At 41.6% G+C, this 21,550-nt stretch overlaps 1 protein-coding gene across 6 annotated transcripts in view; it reads right to left on the bottom strand.

Moving 5' to 3' along the window:
• The window catches only part of PHACTR1 (phosphatase and actin regulator 1), a 356,496-nt gene that overhangs the window by 55,215 nt on the left and 279,731 nt on the right, over positions 1-21,550 (bottom strand). For 5 of the 6 annotated variants that reach the window (XM_068160782.1, XM_068160786.1, XM_068160788.1 and 2 more), the window contains 3 exons: positions 15,624-15,809; positions 14,424-14,630; positions 4,300-4,630 (listed from right to left, as the gene is read on the bottom strand). In XM_068160782.1, the coding sequence (XP_068016883.1) occupies positions 4,300-4,630; positions 14,424-14,630; positions 15,624-15,809 (724 nt within the window). The remainder of the gene's footprint in view (positions 1-4,299; positions 4,631-14,423; positions 14,631-15,623; positions 15,810-21,550) is intronic. The other variant, XM_068160783.1, reaches the window with a different exon arrangement.

Here is a 21,550-nt window from a genome sequence, read left to right as displayed (position 1 = left end):
CTACATTATAGGGGCACAAGATGGTTTTTAAAGCTCCTTTTGCTGCTGTTCATGACACATGTGTGTTGGGCATGGTCTTTCTTCACAAATTCATTTCAGTCATGAGGATTAAACCTTCATGGTTTAGCATGAGACTTGGTAGTTTTAGATAATGGCTGGACTCAATGATCTGAAAGGTCTTTTCCAACTGAAACAATTCTATGATTCTGTGGATTATGGTGGCAGGGCTTATCAGATTTGTCACCAACTCTTAAAATACATTCTGAAATGGTTAAAAATGGTGTCTGAATCTAGAGCTTTACTTATGCTTGACACATCTCTCTGGGCTGGAGGGGAAAGTCATTTGCAGTAGGGCATAAGTCAGCAACAGAGAAAAGGTTATGTAGAAATGACACTCTTCTTTGCTTCAGCTTAACCTATCATAAAGCTAGTAATTTATCAGAGAAAATAGAGGCGAACTGGCAGCACAAATGACATGTCATAACAGTCATATTATGACAAGGGACAGATTGCCCTTCTGAGAATAGGTTATGAATAGATGTTACAAGTACCAGGAAATGTTTGCAATCAAAGCGTTAAGTGTGCAAATGAACTTAATGTTCTATAATGTCTGTAATAAAACTGAATTAAAAAATCCAAGAATTAACTGCCATTTTAAGTCATAAGAACAACTGGGACTTGAGTAGCTATTACCTGCTTTTAATGTACTTTAAGACATTAACTTATTAATATGCAGTAGATATATGTGAGGCAGCATGCAACAACTCCTGCAGAAGGGAAAATGGAAGTAGAGAAGCTCAGTAGCTTTCTCAAGGTCAAAACCAGCAAAATAACTTCTGTCTTCCAGGGCAGTACAGAGAAGCAGCTCATTTATTGCTAGCAAGCTTCTGGCACTTTGGTAAAGCATTGATTTCAAGCACCAGTTTTCAGATGATGTTAGACCGTGTGAATTGCAGAGACGACCTCTGTTACAGTGAAATATCCAGACTTCTAGAGGTAAAGGATGTAATTGTTAGCTCCTGTCTCCACTCACAGCCACAGAATGACAGAACTGCATGGATTGGAAAAGGCCTTTAAGATCATCAAGTCCAATTATTAACCTAACACTGACAAGTCCTTGACTAAACATTATCCCTAAGCACTATGTCTACAGGCTGCTTAAATATCTCCAGGGATGGGGAGTCCACTACTGCCCTGGGAAAGCTGTTCCAATACCTAACCTTTCAGTAAAGAAATTCTTCCTGATATCCAATCTAAACCTCCCTTGGTGCAACTTGAGGCCATTTCCTCTAGCCCTATCACTTGTTATGGGCGAGAAGAGTCCACCCCCCACCTTGACACAACCTCCTTTTAGGTAGTTGTAGAGGTCTCCTCTGAGCCTCATTTTCTCCATGCTAAACAACCCCAGTTTCCTCAGCCACTCCTCGTAAGACCTGTGCTATATGCCCCTCACTAGCTTTGTGCCCTTCTTTGGACATGCTCTACTACCTCAATATCCTTCTTGTAGTGAGTGGCCCAAGTACTTGTGATAAGAACAGTTGCAAGATCTAAGAAAAGTTTACTGGGCAATAATGAAAACTGATTATGGATTTGGCGAACATCAACGGAATTTAACGGACTTGAGAAACCTCCACCGCATGAGGACCAAAGCAACTATACACAGGGAGAAGAAAAACAAAACTCCTGAAGGAAACAAGCAAGAATTTAGAGCAGAGAAATGACATGTACTTGTCTACATGATTCTCCCTTATTAAAAATAAAATACTATTCTTAAACAGTGCCTCAAATTAGCAGACTTGGCAGCATCCTTACTGCAGGATCACAGCCATTATTCTATAAAGTTGTTGGGATTGTTTGGAGATAAAGATTGAGATCAGCAAAAATGCTGCCAATGAGCTTAGCATTCCCCCAAAATTGCCTCAGAGACTTATCAGTCTCTCTCATCTCCTCAAGATTATTGACCCAACAGCAGGGACCCAGTACACTGTTATATTGGAAGGAACAGCAAAGCTCAGGATGTCACTGCATAGCCAATGCACGCATCAGGTGTGAGCACAGTCCCAAATTTTAAATAGTGGAAAGCAGATCTGGGATCTTTGCAGCTTTAACAGATCCTGAAGATTTCCAGGCTGGTGTGCCCAACCCTGAATACTGCAGTATGATTTCTGTTGGCTTTAATCCAGATTTTACAAATTTAAGGGGAAAATAAAACCCTGCTGTCATAAATACTAGAAAATACTAGCTTTTGGTGCAAGTTAAATATATTTTTTTAAGTCTGCATAAATCTTCAAGAAAAGATTACAATGTGGCTTGAAAAAGCAATTTAAGAATTTAATTGCAAGTGTCAGCTTCATAGCCCTGCAAATACTTTTAAGAATTATGAAAATAACAATTGCTGGAGCACAGGAGACAGTCATCCCCTACCAGTCATCCGCTGTTTTCTCTCTTGTGAATGCAAATGTTATTGATTTGTTTTGATAAAGAGAATAACTGAAGAACTCAATAGATTATCTCACCATTGAAATAATAGTTACTCATTGCAAAAAGGCCATAAAAAAGGAACAATCAGCAATATCATGAACTAGGATGAATTTTCATTTTAAATGTCAAATACCAGTGCCACAACCTTTTCTTATTTTCTTTTGTGAAGGGAGGCAATTCCTTCATACTGGGAAATGAATCCCTGCTTACTCAGTTGTTAGTAAGCAGGACAGCTTCAGCTTCAAATTAGTAGTTAAAACCAAACAGCATTACCTGCTTTAAATCAGTTAAATGTATTTGTAGACATAAACATGATGGATGTCTAGAAATTGGAGCATTCATTGCTGTGGGGCAACAGATGCCATGGTGGAGTCATACTCTGAGAGATGTCACTGGGCTCAGGATTACAAAGTGCCATCTGCACACAGTGTGAGCCAGACAGAAAGACATCCAACCTATGCTGGGGAGAACATGAGCAGTGAAGCCCCAAAGGAGCCTTTGGGAGACAACGATCACCCTCTGTGCGTGGTGCACCATGCTTTGGGGTGATGCAGATGCCCTGCTAGCCATGTGTGTAGTTGCTGGGCACAGATGATATTTTCAATCCTATTGCTATAACCCTTTTACTGATGGGAATTTCCCTCATAGGTCTGGCAATTTTATTCCAGAAGAGAACTCCCCCATGGTGCAGAAACATTAGCTCCCCTGATGTAAGCACAGAGGTCTCACTATCCTGGTACTAAAATAAGCTGGCAATGTGGTGAAGCCTCTGGTTCCAACTGTTTTTCATTCAAGGACAATCTGCCATCTCCAATCAAACTATTTTCAACTATGCAATATAATGGAAGGTAACTATCATAAAGAGGTATTGGGGCAAGTTATTAGGCATTTTATCTGTTAGACCAAATATTTTACCTTCCTGCCTAACAGAGGACAATCTGATGCCTAGAACAAGCTGTCTATAAAGCTGCCCTTGACACTAAACAGAACATGTCATATTTTGGACTACCTTTCCTATTATGGGACTTGCTCAATTTTCCTCTTGCAAGATGAAATACATTTTCCAAAGCTTGCTGATCTTGCAGTCTATGAGGCCAACCTGCATTTATACAACATGTTTCACTTAGACTATTTGGAGCAGCACTGAGGTATACTCACAAGTGACAATAATAAAAACCAGACTCAAAGAGGGTGGAGCACTTGTGATCAAAGGTACTACCTTTCTCCAGATAAACAAATGGCTAAGAAGGTAGCCTCTGTGGAATAGGTCAAAACCTGGTTTTAAAAATACATAATTTAGTCCAAATTAGTTGAAATACTTTCAATAGTGTATTAAAACCTCTTTGAGTAACTCATAAGAAGCCTTCACAGGTTGTTTTGAGCTAATTGGTAATACTAATCAGATGCCCTGGTTGAGAGATACATATGCTTTTTATTATTTCTGAATCTTCCACTTGCTTTTGGCAATTCTCCACATAACCAGAGCTCTGCAGTTATGCACTCTGCAGAAAATATTGTAAGACAGTCAAGTCCAGTTAACATCTTTTCCAATAGCTATATTATCTGCTACCTTGAACAGGGCAATGGGGCTCAGGAAATCTGGTCTTTTTCCCCTTTCTGCCACAAACTTGTTGAACAAGTCTGGAAAGACTCTCTCTGTGTCACTGTTTCTTCAGCAATGAGTCTGCCCTGAAGTTGTTAGACCCCAGAAGACAAGTCTCATTCAAGAACTCTCTGCATAACTCTAATGGTGATACTAATACTGAGATTAACAAGAAATGGTGCATCAGTATGTAATTTTAAAAGTTGATCCATTACCTTTCTAGCCTTTGCATGGTCATGGCTAGTGTTTTGTTGAGTTCCTCTATCATCCGGCACCCTGACGGGTGAATGGGCAACGTGTTGGACCCAGAAGGCAGGTGCTGGCTGTGGCTGCCATACTGGAGCTGGTGCTGGTGTGCTGCTAACTGGGATGGCAGGACAGTGTGATGGTGCTGGGTCAAAGGCTGCTGGGAGCTCTTCTGCGTGGAATAGGATGAGAGAGAGAGGTCTGGCCCCCCTAAAGGCATGCAAATCATGACTTTCTTTGGAGGTAGTGGAGGTGACAGTTTAACTGGCATACAAGGCAGTTTCACAGGAGCGCCAGGATCTAAAACAGAAGAAAGAGAGGCCCTGGTGTTAATTTTCATATCAATAAGATGGAGATCACAGTTATCTGCCTGGGCAAGCAGGTACTGAGGTTGCTAGGACATATGCACCCCTTCCCTGCTGTGACAGACAACTGTACAGAGCATCTGATCAGCAGGATCTTTAGAAAAAAATACTGTTGTCTTGCAGCGCACTGTCAGGTCTCACAAACACCATCCCAGGGCTGTGCATGCCCCTTAATAAACACATTAGGCAATGCCTAACAAGGCTTGTGTCACACTTTGATGTTTTAAAGCCCTAATCCTCAAAAACAACCCTGTGAGGTAAGTGCAACGTCTCCTGCTCAACAGGCACACAATCAGGAAGAGCAATTTGGTGTCTGAAGTTACAGGATGACTCACCACCATCGTGGCTAGTGCAAAAGCTCAGGGATTCCTGATCCTTCTCAGCCACTGCAGTGCAATTACTACAAGGCACATTTCTTATGGCTTTTTAACAAACAAAGCATTTGGTGTTAAAAATACATTACAGGGCGAAAGAGAAAATAAATAGGGTTTGATTCTTAAACAGGAGTGGTTCGGAAAAAAATGAAGGGTACAGGAGGGTAAAATGCAGAAGATTGTTAGGATTAAGGTATTCTTTTACAGGAGACTTGGAGGGTGCTTTTCTCTGGACTCATGCATTAAATCTTAACCTTTTTAACTCTAGGCATGTTCCTTGAATCACACAGTTGACCTGCCATGCAGACTCCCTTGATTTCTATGGGAAATCAATGCAAGGTCTACAAGCAGATTTTTCTGCTTATGACTCAGCAGCAGGATTTTTGGAGATGCACTATGAAATGTTTTTAGAAGGGATAAAAAGTTATTGGATGTGGGAAATGGCTACCACATATGCTAGCAGGAAAAACAAGAGCATATATATATATATATATGTATATACTGTGAGCTGCAGCTGCATTCAGAAGGAAGCCCCCTTTCCAGCCTCTAATACACAGGCATTTGGCTCTGCAATGCAGCTTTGGCCTCTTGTTGCTTCAGTTCACTCTTCTTGCTGTAACACAGTAAAGGAACTGCAGGGCTAGAATCTTCTTTTGACCTGAGAAAGCTTGAGAGTAAGATGTTGCCTTCTAGGTTTCAAAAGTCATCACCCCCCCTGAACAATATGAGCTTTCTTTTTCCAGATGGTTCTATTTAGCATTAACTATCTTTCCCTTTTTTCCCTTTATTCTCTCCTCCCTCCTGGCCTAATATGGGCAGCACTCACATCTAATTGCCAGGGTGCACAAGGTTGATACTAGGACTTCCAAGCACTGACACCTGAAAATGATTAAGGACCACAATATGGAAAAAGATCATGCACAGAACTGAGCACAGGTATGTCATTAGATTTTAGCATTAGCCATAGCCTCACTGGATCCACAGTAGCCACTTGATACCAGTGTTTTTACTAGACTAGGAACAATTTGCCGAGAGAAGTCTTCCTTTTCTTCAAAGGGCTTAAAGGCTCAAGACCCAAAAGAGGCAAAGGGTATGCAAAGATGAAATACTGGCACAGAGAGAAAGTGGTCTTACTATGTTGCAGAGTGGGAGAGTTCTAGAGAGCAGAATCCAAGTGTTTTGGCTTTCAAAGCAGTATCATATCCACTTGACATGCTTCTTGAACACAAAAAATCTTCTGATGGTTATTACAAGGCTGAAATCTAACTCATGGGACTGCTAAAGCCCAGGGCACTACTCTCTCCTCTAAAGCAGAAAGCAGTAATAACGAAAGACTTTCAGGAGTTTCTGTTCAAGCACAGGAAGACCTCCCTGTTAGCCTTACATGCACATTATCTGTGTATTTGCTCTCTGTATCCTGCATAAAAGAACGCACCTCTTCAATAAAAGGTAAATAACAGAAGGAGTAAATTGTGTAGAGCCTTGAGAATAAAGCTCCTACGGGATTTGTAGTAACAAAGTGCTTTCACACATTTGTGCTCCAGGCAATTTCACTTCTAGAGCTGGTCCTGAATTACAAAGACTGCACAGAGATCTGTACTTTCATTTTGAAAAGCGCAGGTTTGACTGCTGGTCCTTTTCTGTTGTATCTCAATTAAAGTCTTCATCTGACAGGCCCTGTGCTTAAGTGCCCCACCACACTGTGTATGACACAGAGGAGTCCTCCTTAATGGTGAATTCAAACAGAATCCAACTGCAGGCATCTCTTGCTCCTGACAAGAATAACTGGAACTGTCAATTTGGTTTCTTGCATTCTGTGATCCTGAAGATTGGAGCAATATGTTGGGGATGAGTTTAATATGCCAAAGGCTTTAGGTATAAAGCAAACAGGAATCCTTCTGTCTTTCTTCTAAAATACAATGAAAAGCTATTTTCCTTTCTCATGCAAGCATTGACCTTGTAGAGTTGTGATACAGGCACTGAAGTTTTGAGTTGCAAAGGAGAATAAGTCTAGCTTTGTAGTAGCCACATACTCCATCATGAATCAGATGTACATACTCTGGTTTCCACGCTTCACCATAATGGTATAGACCTTTAGTTTCCACTTACATGTCAATAAATGCTTCACATTGTGATTTCACTGGCATCAGTGCTGGGTTAACTCCATGGGACACCTGCCAAAAATCTTGTCCATTATATTTAAAGTAAAGCTTTATTCAGACTGACTGTGTTTCACATGAGTTCCTGAGCCTGTCTGAATATGGCCCTAAAAAGAGCCTGGAAATGAACCAGGGGCATTCAATCTACTTGCCTGCCCTTCACCTTTGGGACAGTTTGACTTGCCTGTTAAATAAATTTAAAGAAAAGATAAAAGAATTGAATTCAATGAGAAGAGAGTTTGATCCATATGCTTGGTACATTTTCATTGACAACAGAAACCTTGTACTGCAGGTTTTACTGCACGGCCAGATCAGTAAGCGTGCTTGCACCAACCTATGGGCTCCAGGCATGCTGTTGGAAACTGCTCTACTTTCATCTGGAGTAAATGAGACAACAACTTGCCTGTCTGTTTTAAGCTCAGAATGTATGTGATGTATGAACCAGGCATGGAAACTGTTATTGACTCCAGCAGGGAATATCCATCAGGCATGGACAGCTGTAGATGAGTAAGAAGCTGGACAATGGAAATATGAACAAGGAAACTGTGCTAAGTGTCTTCTCAGTGGAACGCTACCAGCATCTTAAATCAAAGCACAAAGCACTCATGTGACAGAAGAGAAGCAAACTGTGTGAAGCCAGGTGTGCAAGTCTGATTAATCTCTTTTGGCTGAGGTGCTTCATGCTCAAGAGAATAATGAGCAATTTTGCAAGATGTTGGTTCCCAGCAGTGTTGTGACCACTCAGCACTGTGTATGGTTAAGTAATAACTGTGCCAGAATTGACAAACGAGATGTTAGATACATAAACCATCCCACTGCTGATGATAATAAATTCCTTTAAAGACAGTTGTGGATGTCATAATATTTGCTGAACACCAGACCTATGATAAACAGGTCAGCCCTTAGCCTTTCAGTATAGATGGATTATGTGTGCTCGCAGTCACCCAAGTGCATCTTGGGCTGCATAACAAGAAGCGTGGCCAGCAGGATGAGGCAGGTAATTCTGTTCCTCTGCTCTGCTGAGACCCCACCTGCAGTGCTGTGTCCAGCTTCGGAGTGCTCAGCACGAGGAGGACATGAACCTGTTGGAATGGGTCCCGAGGAGGGCCACAGAAATGATGTGAGGATACACTTCTATAAGGACAGGCAGGAAGACCTTATTGCAGCCTATTGCAGACTTTTTATCAGGGTCAGTTACAACAGGACAATGGGTGATGGTTTTAAACTAAAAGAAGGGAAATTTAGAACAGATAGGAGAAAATCTTTTACAATGAGGGCAGTGAAACACTGGCCCAGGTTGCCCACAGAAGGGTTAGATGCCTCATTCCTGGAAACATTCAAGGTCAGGTTGGCTGGGGCTCTGAGCAACCTGATCTAGTTGAAAATGTTCCTGCTCACCCAAACCATTTTATTCTATGCTTCTGCTAATTCCTGTAGTTGCAGTTGCAGTTCATTTTGGGTTTTTCAGGGGACTAATAAATATACTTTGATTCACTGCACAGAAGGTTTGCTCATGTGTTTGTGGGAACACTGGAGCTGTACACAAACTGCACTGATGCTTCTCAGCCACTGAACATGGCTGTAGAGTTGGTCAGCACATGTTGCACATACTCCTGCTGCAGACAGAAGTTCCGGATGTAGGGCAGCAAATATTGCTCCAACAGGGCTTCTAGAAAAGGTCATGAATATCATCAAGTCCTGCACCAGCACAACTACTGCATGGTGTAAGAGGGCATGCCTGGGAATTCTGGGCTTGTGGCAGTTCTGGCTATGTTCATTATCCTGCCAGCAGGAGAAAAAACTCTTTCTTGACATCTTGTAATGCCAAACAGGAGCCAGCATTGTACCCCAACAGTAAGGAAGGCCAATAGCCTCCTGGGTTGTAGGAACAGAAGCACAGGCAGGAGATCAAGTGTCTACTCCCCTTCTATTCAGCACTCCTCAGACCATATCTGTATTACTGTGTCAAGCTTTAGGCCCCCAAGTTAAAACATCACAAACCTAGAATGGGTTGGATAGATAGCCACCATGATGGTTAAGGACTGGAGCACATGACCTGTGAGGAGTAGGTGAGAGACCAGGGCTTGGTCAACTCAGAAAAAAGACGGCTTGTGGGAGGGAACCTAACCCCCACGCTCTAGTACTATGAGGAGGTTATCATTACAGTGGAGCCAGGCTCTTTACAGTTGTGCATGGTGAGAGAAAGAGATGAGAGAGGTTCTGAACTGGACTACAATGAAAACATTTTTCCCCACAAGAACCAAACAGGGAAACACATTTGCCCAGAGAGGTTGTGCAGTTGGCATCCTTGAGATTTTCAGGACCTGGCTGGGTAAGGCTTTGAGCAAGTGATTGGACTGCAGACTTGATGAGGCTCCTTCCCACTTGAATGACTTTAAATGGTGACCTCTGTTGTACTATATACAACTATAAGTAATACAACTCATAGGTAATGAGTTACTCTTTATATTCCATCCAAGTAATTAATTCTAGAAAATAATGGGAAAAACAATCTGTGCAAAACCAAGCCTATTGAGAAAGCTCCATAGTGGGAATGAGGTGATGTGCCTGCTACTTGCTGGTAGCATTTGGACAAGTAGCTTTTGTTTTTTCAAGTCATATCTTCTGGAATCCCTTGCACCTGAACAGCAGGAATTTCTTATTTCAATGAGTTTTGAGCAGATTCATAAAGATTAGGTAAAAACTGTTGTCAAAGATTTCCCATGCATCTCCTGCTGACTATGTCAAGATATGCAGTCATGTCGTCAGGGGAGATTTCAGATAGAAATTCTTTGCTGTTCTTCCATACCACATATGCATCTAAGGTTCAAGTTGAATTTGGAGAAGACAAGCAAAGCACACTTAGCCTAAAGGTGGAAAAGTACAGCTCTGCATGAATTCCCATGGAGAGCTTTGAAGAGGGTTTCAAAGATGAGATGATCTCCTGACGCCTGTATGTGCTAGGTACTTCACTCCAGGTAGAAGCAGGCAGAAGTATGGAGAAACCAACTGCATCAGGATCCATTTCCCCTTAGAATCTAGAGGATGCTGGTGAAGCAAGTTTCTTTCGCTCTGTTGCTTCTCCCTCAAGCACACAGTGAAAAGAGAATTATCCATTGCCCCTCCATGAATGTAATCTGTCTTCAGGAGTACAGCCTGCCAGAATAGGCAGCAGGAGGTAAGATGACACAGAAGAAAGCTTGTGGATAATGTCTTGGGCTCATCTATAGAGGACCTTTCTGAGATATGTGACTGTTGTGTTACAGAATACTGCAGAGAATATTTATTATATCAATTATAGCTGTAAATACTTTCATAATGCTGTAAGTAAAAAACAGTTGTGCTGTGGAAGGACCACAGGCATCCATGTTTCCAAACCTCATCCTTGGCTTATATGCATTATCAGAAGTATCTTTTTGGGACTTGTAGTATTTCCTACCCTGGTAAATGTTTGCCCCCTAATTATGAATTAGACATATCTAGAAAGCACTGTCCCAGAACTAAAAATGTGCTAGGCCTCTTCTCAAAATATTGAATGAAGAGAGCAAAGAATGTGACAGGTTTTTCATAGCTTAAATATAGTAGCTGAGTGGCCAGATACGATCAAAGCTACAACCTACTGTAATATTAGGCTAAATTTGGGCTCAAAACCACTCAGGAGCTGCTGAGATCCAGGCTTAGCAGCATGTCTTTTGTGCTCTGATGTTGTCAGGACCTCATGGATTATTGGTGATTCATTTTTTTAAATGGAAATTATCTAATTCATTTCAGAAAACATGATCTGTGCTGGTGAGAAGTTAACAGCTTAATGAACCAAGATCAAAAGGAGCATTACACCACTGGGGTATATCACATCAGATATGACGAGTCTTCTTGTCACTTTTGGCCATTAAAGAGTTTATGATAAGCTGAGTTCTTTACCCCAGCTGTCCAAATAAATCTGGTCCCAGGTGATTTATTTCAGCTCCTCCTAATATTTTCAGGCTGTAATTGCTGTCTTATATGCTTGGGTTCTGCATGTGGATACTGAAATATCAAAAAGATGAAAGAGATTTTGTCCATGAATGTTGTCTAATAATAATAATTAGTATAAGGCTTATCAGGAGGTGATTGGCCAAGAGCAGTGAAACACCGGTATCAAAACAGTTTAGGATCATGTTTTTCTCGAAGGCTTGCCTGTCTTCTAGGACTGTGTGGGCACTTGCACATCCAGTGCTATGATAGGGATGTTCCTTGTGGAGGCAGCATCATCAAGAGCAAGGAGGATGGTGTGAGGCAAAGAATGGATCATCTTCTGCAGTGGCAGTGGTGCCACTCCCAGTGCTGCTCTGCAGTCTGCTCTTGGCTTTGTCCCTGTTCCTGAACTGTCTCCATGGTACTTCAGCCTTGAGAAGCAGCATGCCAAGGTTGTGTAATTTATATTTCCTAGAGGAAATTTCTTCTTCCTGTCACCTTTAAAACAGACTTTTTATTTTCATTCTCACCAAAATTACATGTGCTCTGACATGTTTATTTTAGGCCTCCTCTTTTATGTGCATTTCATACTGAGGGAAAGGCCAATTTTTGTCTTGGCACAGACAGATGGATGATTGAGACAGTTCACAAATGCTTTCAGAGGTGAGGAATGCTTTTTCTCCATTTCTAATACCCGCATTAAGTCCTTTCCAAACCATACAAGTCACTTTTAGTGCCTTTATGGAAAAACTTTTGAGGTACATTCACATCAAGAAGGTGGTTGGGCTCAAAGGAGACTTTTCTTTCTTCAAGTTTTATATTTAAAACATTTTCCTCCTTTCTTTAATATAATATATGCTTACATAAAACACCTTTCTATGTGTACCTATACATAGATACACATGGATATATGTATCCTAAGACAGAAGCTGAGATGCTTCTGCATTTTCAGATGTGTATCTGAGTACTTCATAAGATCATTTCATCATCACATTTCTTCCTGCAGTTTTCTTGAATAGAGCTACCAGACCATTAAACCAAGACAATTGTCCTTCAACCTTCATAAAAACCTTTGGCAGACAAATCAATATGCAACAAGAGCATAAAAGTGTTCACCTTGAATGCCAGAATTCAGATTTTACTTGTTTTCTCAAACATGAGATGAGGATGTCTCTGGAGTAATTAGTAAAAGAATAGCATTAATTCTGCCTCTCATTGAGGAGGGTGCTTCATTAGGATTGATTGCTCATTTCTAGAGATTACACATAGCTAAAATACTTGCCAGTGGAGAACACAAGGCACTGAACAACAGTTATATCCTTTAGACCACCAAAGTAAATGGACCCTTAATAATACATTAAATACTTTTATTTATAGGATTTCTATAAATGTGGTTTTCAGTTTCACCAGGAATAGGGATCAGTTAAATTATTGTCCTATGACTAAATCTGAATCTCTGTTCCTTTTCCCTAAGGGCTCAGTATACACACATCCAAGAGTCTGTCCATAAGTACATTCAAGACTTTATTTAGGACTGATGAGAGACCACTAAAAGCCACCACAAAGTAAGAAAAGTCACAGTTCTGTTTCCCTTTCATTGGAAAATCATTACCGTCAAGCAACTGACTTACGTTGCTAGCTTGAGCCTGATTCTACTTTACACAAAACCCCCACACCAGAAGCCCTCATCCTTTGATTCTTCTGCTATCTCTTACAAAAGAAAGGCTTATGAATGAAGGACTTTCAGTACATGATTTTTTTCCCCCCTATGCTTTTCCTACACTATTACTATTTTATTATTTCTTCCATGCTTCTTGTAAATGGGACAGAGCATTATGGGAGATCATAGGGTTTTGTCCTCAACTAAAGGCTGCCTGGCTTTGCAAGCTTCAGAACTGCCCATTCACTTCCTAACACATGGCAAAATATTAACCAGTATGTGTAGACTTTGGCAGGCAGAGAAAGTAAAGAGATTTCACATAAAATGAACAAAAAACTATACAGAACAAAAATGCATGGTCATCCAAACAGAAACATAAAGAGACTACATAGAGATATGAAAGAAATCCAGAACATGCTCTTTCCTACTAAGCTCTTTTCTGATATGTATCTTAAGCCTGCATAAAATGAGTATTAGCTGTCAGGGAAAAATGTAAATCTAGAATGTATTAACATGGGCTGAGCATTTCTCACATCGGCCCTGAAAAATCAGGAGAGCATTAACACACAAAGATTAACCCAGTGAGAAGCTGCCCTAGTACAAAGATGCACTACAGCTTGTCTTGAACTCAGAATTTTGAGGTGCTGCCTCCTGGGTGGTAGAACCTGGAAAACTTTTTCAGTTTGTGTAAAGGTAGCATGCTTTGCTTCAGTGGTCTATGTGGAGAGAGGAAACCCACAAATGTATCCACAAAGTTCTATATGGACTTAGAGCTTTGAATCCTAAAGAGCCTGAATACTTAAGAAAACATCTGGAACACAAAAAAGGAGCTTCTGTTGTCTACTGTTGCTAGCTGCCATACTATGAGAGATAAACTGCTCCCTAAGCTGCAGGACACTACAATCTTGTACACTGGGAACTGGAACTGGCCATCATCAGGACTCACCAATGGGAGGGGAATAGCCAAAGCGTGGGTGGAAAGGGGGAACAGCTAGGCAGGCAGTCTGAGTCGGGAAGCAAAATGGCAAGAAGCCACAAGACAGGATGGTGTGTGTGTGTAAGGATCAGGGGGCTAACTAAAAGAGAAAGATATGGAAAGATAAAAGGTGTATACAGGCAGATCTGCCCAGATGGCAGGTGAAGGGAGAAGCAGCAAAGGGCAAAATGAGAAAATAAAACTCTCCCTTTCCTCTCAACCCTCACTCTTTTTCTCATTAAAAGCATTTAAAGATATCCTAGTATTTTCCTGATACTTCCTCTCCCATCAAAGCACATCCTGTAATTTTTGTGGTGATGGTAAGTCTTGATGAATAGGAGTGAGGAGGGTTAGGAAACACAGCAGTGGTCTTAGGTAATTATAGCTGGGAGGGAAAGTGCCCTGAACCAACCTTGATGAACTTACAGTCTGAAAATGCTTTGTGATCTCTGCCTGAGGTACAACACAGATACATTACCAGTACACACAACAACATGTGCAAACAGCATTACAGAAGGAGAAAGGACACTGAGAACCTTGCTGTAAGGGCAGGTTTTTCCTCTAAGGGAAACAGTGGTGCTGAGGGTCCAGGAACACCTACTTACCAGTTAAGTGGCTGGCAATCCTGGCAATAGGTTTAGGAGGCAGGGCAGGGGGCTGTTTGAGGAGGGACAACTGTTTCACTGGGGTGTCCTCATGGTCTCCAGGGAAAGCAGCAGATTTTTTGGGGGGAAGTAGCAGGACTGGCTTAGCTGTAGGATCTTGGGACAGGAGGATGCCGGATTCATTGGATGTGGGGCTCTCTTCAGACACTGGAGGACACAACCACATCATAGACGCAACAACGTTACGAGCAAAGCAGCAGAGGTACAGCCGCAGTAAGACAAGAAAAGCAGAGCAGCAATGCAGATTCGAAACGACTACTAGATTTCACTTAAACATCATATAACACAGAAAGGAGCAGAGAAAGGACAGCAAAAGAGAAAGAGGAATAACACACATCTACACAACAGCTGAATTTCCCATTACCTCTGACAGAAGGCAACTCCTTTATGCCAGGCTAGGATGTATTCCCACATCTTGAACACAAATCAAGAGCCTTAAAATGTCATATCTCAGATGGTCTGTCACCACAGCTTGCTCAGGACCAGATATGTTAGCAGGTGGTCTTTAAACTTATCCTATAAACATAAAAGCACCTCAAGGGGCCTACTCCATTTCAAAGAGGCTGCATACCTGTGCAGAATCATGGACAAATACTTCTACCAATCACTTTTTCTCACTCAGCCTTTGTCCACAACTGTCAATATTAAGTGATGCAGAAAGAGAAGCTAACCTAGATGTAAAGCCTTGCTGTCCCTCTGCATGGGCTGGGGAAGAAGTGCAGAGTCTCATCTATGGTAGTGCAGTTGGTTGTGTTGGCTCCTGAAAGATACATGGTGTGAACATCATCCAACACCATGCAGCAGCTAAAGGGCATGAAGTTGTAACCTAGGGTTTAAAAACATTGTCAGCTCTCTACTCTAGAGCTCATTGGTACAGCTGAGACAGCCACATAAAATCTACTTTTAAATGTTCACAAAGGGCAGGCACTTTGCCTTACTTATTACAAGCTTATTTGTGTTGAGGCAACTTCTATACCTAGTCAGTGAAAACTTCCTCATGGAGTACCCAGTGACAATCTGTATGCTGTCACCTCCTTCTCCACCAGAAGACCTGAGTATTCAACAAGGGTTTCTCAGGGATAGATACCAAATACTCACATTCAAAAATTTGTTTCAAATAGCTTGCAAACAAGATGTTACCTGTCCCATCCATGATCTCGGTGGTTGGGAGCACCTCATATGAGCAGGGTTCCCCAGATGCTGGACCTGACTCCAGTTCTGCTAGGGCTGGCAGGGATACCTGGCTGGAGCTCAGCACCTGGGCAGAGCCCAGAGGCTGTCCATTCTCCAAAGCTCCTTCTTCATTTGGTATGGAAAGTTCTCCATCTGTTCATAAATGGAGGAAAGCAGAATGACAAGAGAAGACACATAAATAAGATATAGAAAGAATTGTAAATGAAATTTGCTATCTCCATTAGCTCACTTTCAAATGAGGAACCTGGTCTGAGATCCTTTATGTACACAGAAAATGCAGGGGTAAGGATCAAAACAGTATGGTTTGTATTTCAAAATACGAGTTGTGCAGATGTCTGACTGTGATGTTCTGTCCACAACAGTTTCACAGAAGCCTGACAGCATTTTGCTTGTCTTAAGGGATTATTAAGATTTGGGAAGGATCTGTCAAATATCTGTGTTGATCCTTTGCTTACCCAAGGATGGTCATTATGATCCATAGTCTAAGTCATGCAGCCCCATTCAGAAGACCACAAAATATGTTTTCCCTCTGTCTCTGTTGAGATTGGGAAGTCAGGAATGAGAATGGACTGGAACTGAAGCTATAGAGCTTTGTTAAAGACTACTAATATACACCACATAGAATTTATAATATTTTAATAGTAAGAGGAACTATCCTCTTCCATCAGTTCTTATGCTATGAAGGAACACAAGTAAAATCACAGAATTATGTCCCTATTTTACACACAAAGGAAAACAATAGAGCTCCCAGCACCAAGACTTTAAGTAATGGATAGAATTATTTTTATAGTTGCCTGGTGTTAAAGTCTTGATACTGGGATATAGCAGATTCTATTTAGAAAGCCTATTTTTAAAGTTGTTATTACTAATATCTCCTCTATGTGAGCAAAATTTCTGTAATAGCAGCTGGTAGCTTCTTTCCTATCAAATGGCACCTGACATTAGATATAATAAAGAACAGAAGCAAGGGATCAGCTCATTCTCTGTGGTGTCAGCCTGCATACTTTTTTGTCTCAGAAGTTGTTATTCACAGCACTCTGGTACCTGGAGGCAAAGACTACATGGATGTCTCAATCACAGTTTTATAAAGGAAAATGTTCAACCTCTATGGTTACGAATGAAAGCCTGAAAATATAACTGGAATGTAACCTGGACAGCTAAAAGCCAGCAGGCAAATAAATGGAGCCTATTTTAACTCTGCATTAAAATTTATTTATTTTAAGTCAAACTCTAGATTTCAGGAGATGGTTCTTGGATTTTTGGGCACCTCTGATTAGCCATGTTACTGCTGAATGTACCAAACAGAGATGTACAATGACCACACATTTTCCCCTCACAAAGCTATGATGCACAAAACACTTTGGAAACCAACACTGATAAGAGGGAAGAACGTAAGTCTTACCTAAGCATCAGGACACAGCAATTAACAAGTCTGGAAGTACACTAGCTGTGAAGTACTCAGAATTATTTTTCTGCCTCTTAAAGCTTCTCTGTATCAAGTGAAGATGGACTCCTGCTTATTTTGGAATTATTAGAAATACCAAGGTCTTGACTTTCTTGTTTTTGTTGGAGGCCTTCTGAAGACCTGGTACACAGCCACATCACACCATTCTGAAACTCTTATCCACAGCTCTCAGGAACAATCAACTGAGCTGGCTAAAAGCTGGCAACATTAAACAATATGGAAGGTTTTGGGCAATTGTTTGCAGCACAGTCTCCTTCTGACTGCTGTGGTCGTTCAATATAAACCTGCTTGTTTCCCTAGGCTACAAAAATCAAACAACAGTTCAGTCAGTATTTCAAATGAATGTTTTCTGATTTAGCTGTTAGGGGAGAATGCCACGTATTCTGTGCTTGCTCTCTCCCTTTTATAAACACACACCTTTACACATGTTTAGGATAGGGGCTGCTTTTGTCCCAGTTACCTGGTTTTATGAGTGTAACTGTTTCTCATGCAGAGCAATTGTTTCTTGGATGAAAAGCAGTGACTGTGTCCAGCAATATTCATTAATTCAGTGAAGGACCAAATTTGACTGCAGCTGTGAGCAAACAAGAAGTATGCATGATAAAGCGAGTAACATTTATATACTGGAAGGATGTCTACACACGTTTTAATTAGGTGGGACGTGTATTGTAACGTGCTGAGCACCCTGAAATCTTACTGCCTTAAGTGCATTTTGCACTTCTCAAGGTATATTCAGCCTGATCTAAGACTCAAATGACATGATGAAGGTTTATGACTGCAAAAAAGATAGTAAAATGTGAGATAAAATTTTGACTTTTATTTCATCTCTTAATAACGAGCACGATAGCTCTCTGGACTGACAGCATATCCTCTGAATATCTGCAATCTTCATTTAGACTGAAACTTGTCCTTGGATTTGACTGAAATCTTCAGACATGACTGAACCAGACCTCACTTAAGGAAATGCTACATGGGGAGCTACTCAAGTACTCAAGAGCAAACAAATCAAAGATGCAGATACAATAATTTGTAGAGCGAAAAATATCTTAGGGTGAATTAATCCTGAATCAGAGTACTGACAACCACATATATAAAGGAAATTACCTATTACTTTTAAACTACTAAAAGCTATTCTGGTTAGCTGATATACAAATGAAAATAATCCTGGTAATGCAATTATTAAATATACATGGATAAAGCAGTTAGTCTTCAGGAACTGGCTATGAGTTTAAAGTTAGTGTGGCACAGTGATAATATTTGTAATTTTTCATTCTCAGTCTTGATAAATCTTCTACTGTGTTATCACAGAGCCTGCTGCTGCTTAGTGGACTTCTCCTAAATGCTTGACCTTTGATAATGCTTTCTGAGTGTGAGCTGGATCTGAACAGGACCACAGAGAGCAGCTTGACCTCTGCAGCAAAAGGAACACATGAAGGCTGCTCTTCTGTTACTCAGGACACTTTGCACACCTGAAGTCACTAAAGAAACAGACCTCAGATGAAACTCTCTGATGAAGACACTTTGCTTTAGCTTGTGAAGTTATAGAAAAGCATGAGGTGAAGGCCCAGAAATGTGTAGATGGTATTCTCAAAATGCGTCTAAGCATGGGTTGCACTCCAGAACTCCACTTGCATTTCCACTTTCAGGCGGTTTTTAAAGGCAGCCTGCAATGCATCACACTGGCTGATGTAGACCTTTAGTTGCTCTTTATGTCGGAGCTCTGCCTACCCTCTCACCACAAGTTTTCACTCTGAACAGCTTAGATTAGGGAACTCCCTGCATGTCTGGAAAGTGCCATGGTTATGTGCTCCTTCCCCAGATGGAAGCCAAAATGATGAGATTTTCAAATCTTGAGTTATTTTCCACTTTAGGTTGCCTCCTTCAGTACTTGCCTGCTCCCAATCAAGCACTCTCTGTCCAAGCGAGCATTCTTGATAGCAAAGTCTAGGAAGGGCAGAGAAAAAGTCATGCCCTTCTCTTCCATGGCCTCCCTGCACTAGGGAATAGAGAACAGAGTGCTCTTGCACATAGTCAAGATATGACCCTGGGGCTGACTCCTAGGCTTAGCACAGTGGCTATGATCTTCCTTATCATTCTTTAGAGAGACTGCCAATTTTGTGGGATCCCACAGAGGCTGAAACTGATTGACACATGGATGTCCTCCCTGCTTCTAGAGAAGTTCAAACCCTTTCAACATATGATTTCATCGTTGCACAACTGTCTCTCCAGTGGCTGCCATGCATTCTTCCTTACTGCATTACCAAAGCTATGTCTTCAAACTATGGTCACATACTGCCACAAAACCTTCAAACCTAAGTGAAACACACCCAAATCTTTTTAGGATTTGGGTAGACAGAAATTTAGGTCTACATCTATCATTTTGATTAGCTAGAGACTATAAAATTACAGAAGTTTAAAACATGAAGATTGCTCATGCTTCCTTGAAGAACCATTGTACCATCACCTCAGAAGCAAGCAATCATTACACACTCACATTCAGGAATTTCTCACTACAGGCCAATCTCATCTATGTTCAGACAAAACAAGAGGTATCAAAATACTACAAGTAGATTTAACCCTTTGGTATCATGGAACAGTGGGCAATTCCAAAGACAGCGTTGCTTTTGGGACAGTTATACTTTCATGTAAAAATCAAAGCTATGTGTAGGAGCAATAGTACAGCAAAAATGAGTTCTTCTAAATGCTGTAGCCTGGTCTGCCTTGCAGGCATAACCTGTAGTTTTAACCTCTTGGCGCTGCCTGCCCACAAACTATTAGAACAGCAGGTGCCTCATCAGATCCTTTGACTTACTATTTTTCCCAAAGTACACAGTATTTGAGAAAATTACAGCCTTTGTCTACATTCCAGAAGACTCAACTCACAGAAGCCTGGAAATGGAAGACAAAAACTGATTTGGTTGTGAGTCTGGCCCTTGCTAGGAAAGGGTTTTGCAGTTCAGTCTGCAGCGGTTTCACTTGACTAGTTTAAGTGTAGGGGTCACTGAAGTGATAAAAGCATTTCTTTCCCAAATATAGCAGCTGCAAATGCAGTGATTCTCCCATGTGTGAACGTTGTGCCTCATTGTCCTTACACTGCTCTGCTAACTTTCACCTGCTGTCCTTTGAACGGCTAACAAACTCGGAAGCAAATAGGTCAGAGTGGCTTTTTGAACAGCAGGCAAGCAAACTAATTCTGGTTTTCAACACAGAAGGTATTACAAAACCACACAATAAGCAGGATTTTTGTTCCTGTTCACTCTGTCCATACTGAGTTTCATTGATTTGTATGGATCTTTTAAAGACAGAAAAAGGCAAAATTACTGCTTTGGTCTGCTTTGCCCGTCTTTTGGGAAAGGAGAGAAAAAGACTGAACATTATGGCTGCATCTGTTGTCTGCGCAAGATGCTTCTTGGCTTGGAAGGTGTTACCACCATCAAATAAAGCCTTCTGCTAGTAAGTGCTAAAATCTAGTGTCCTTTCTTGAAGGATCATAGGAGGAATTACAAGGAAACTGTTACATTCACTTAAGATTCGCCTTGAGAGATATCCTTTATTAGAATTACTCTCGGATTATTGCACCACTAAAAGAAATATTGCTTTTGCTCTACACATCTTGCCTTACTCATATCCCATATCACCAAAGCTACTCAATCACTGTTACTATTCTTGTGTATTACAGAATCACCGAGTGTTAGGGGATGGAAGGGACCTCGAAAGATCATCTAAGTCCAATCCCCCGGCCAGAGCAGGATCACCTAGAGCAGATCACACTGGAAGGCATCCAGGCAGGTCTTAAACCCCCAGAGAGGGAGACCACAACCCCCCTGAGCAGCCTGTTCCAGTGTTCTGTCACCCACTTTCTTCACTGTCCTACCTCTTTCTTTCAAGGAGGGGTTCTTAGCTTCCTGTGTCTGCAACCAGCAGGAAACAACGTAGGATACTGAGTAAGAAGTCCAGCTGTTTTGTGTTGTAGATTCCCTGTCAATGGCACCTAACAATGCCAAAACTTGATGTCTCTGTTTTTTGCACCGGAAATAGGATGAAGCAGCATCATCGCCGATGAGCTCCAGTGTGGCTAAGTCCGCACCGGGAAAGGGAATCGCGGTGTAAGGGCAGCCAACAAGCTCTTCTGTGGGCTTTTCGAAGCCGCGAATGGCGCTGGCCCGCGCCTGGAGCCGGCCGCTCGCGGCGGGCGGGCTGCTGAGGCGGCACGAGCGGAGCCAGCGCTAACGGCGGCAGAGCTAGACCAGGCCTCAGCGTGCCAACGGTCACTCCCCCAGGAGACCAGCTCCAGCGCAAGTAAACCCGCACTGGCGAAGGGATTTGAGGCCAAATGGGCCGACAAAAGGTCCTTTTGGGGGCTTTTTAACACCGGGGAAAGCGGCCGGCCTGAGCCGGAATCAGGAAC

This window comes from Melanerpes formicivorus, unplaced genomic scaffold (genome assembly GCF_026170545.1).
Source record: "Melanerpes formicivorus ecotype bairdi unplaced genomic scaffold, bMelFor1.0.p_v2 SCAF_53, whole genome shotgun sequence".
Lineage (NCBI taxonomy): Eukaryota > Metazoa > Chordata > Aves > Piciformes > Picidae > Melanerpes > Melanerpes formicivorus.
The sequence above is the reverse complement of the archived record's forward strand: the minus strand, read 5'-3'. Positions and strand labels throughout refer to the sequence as shown.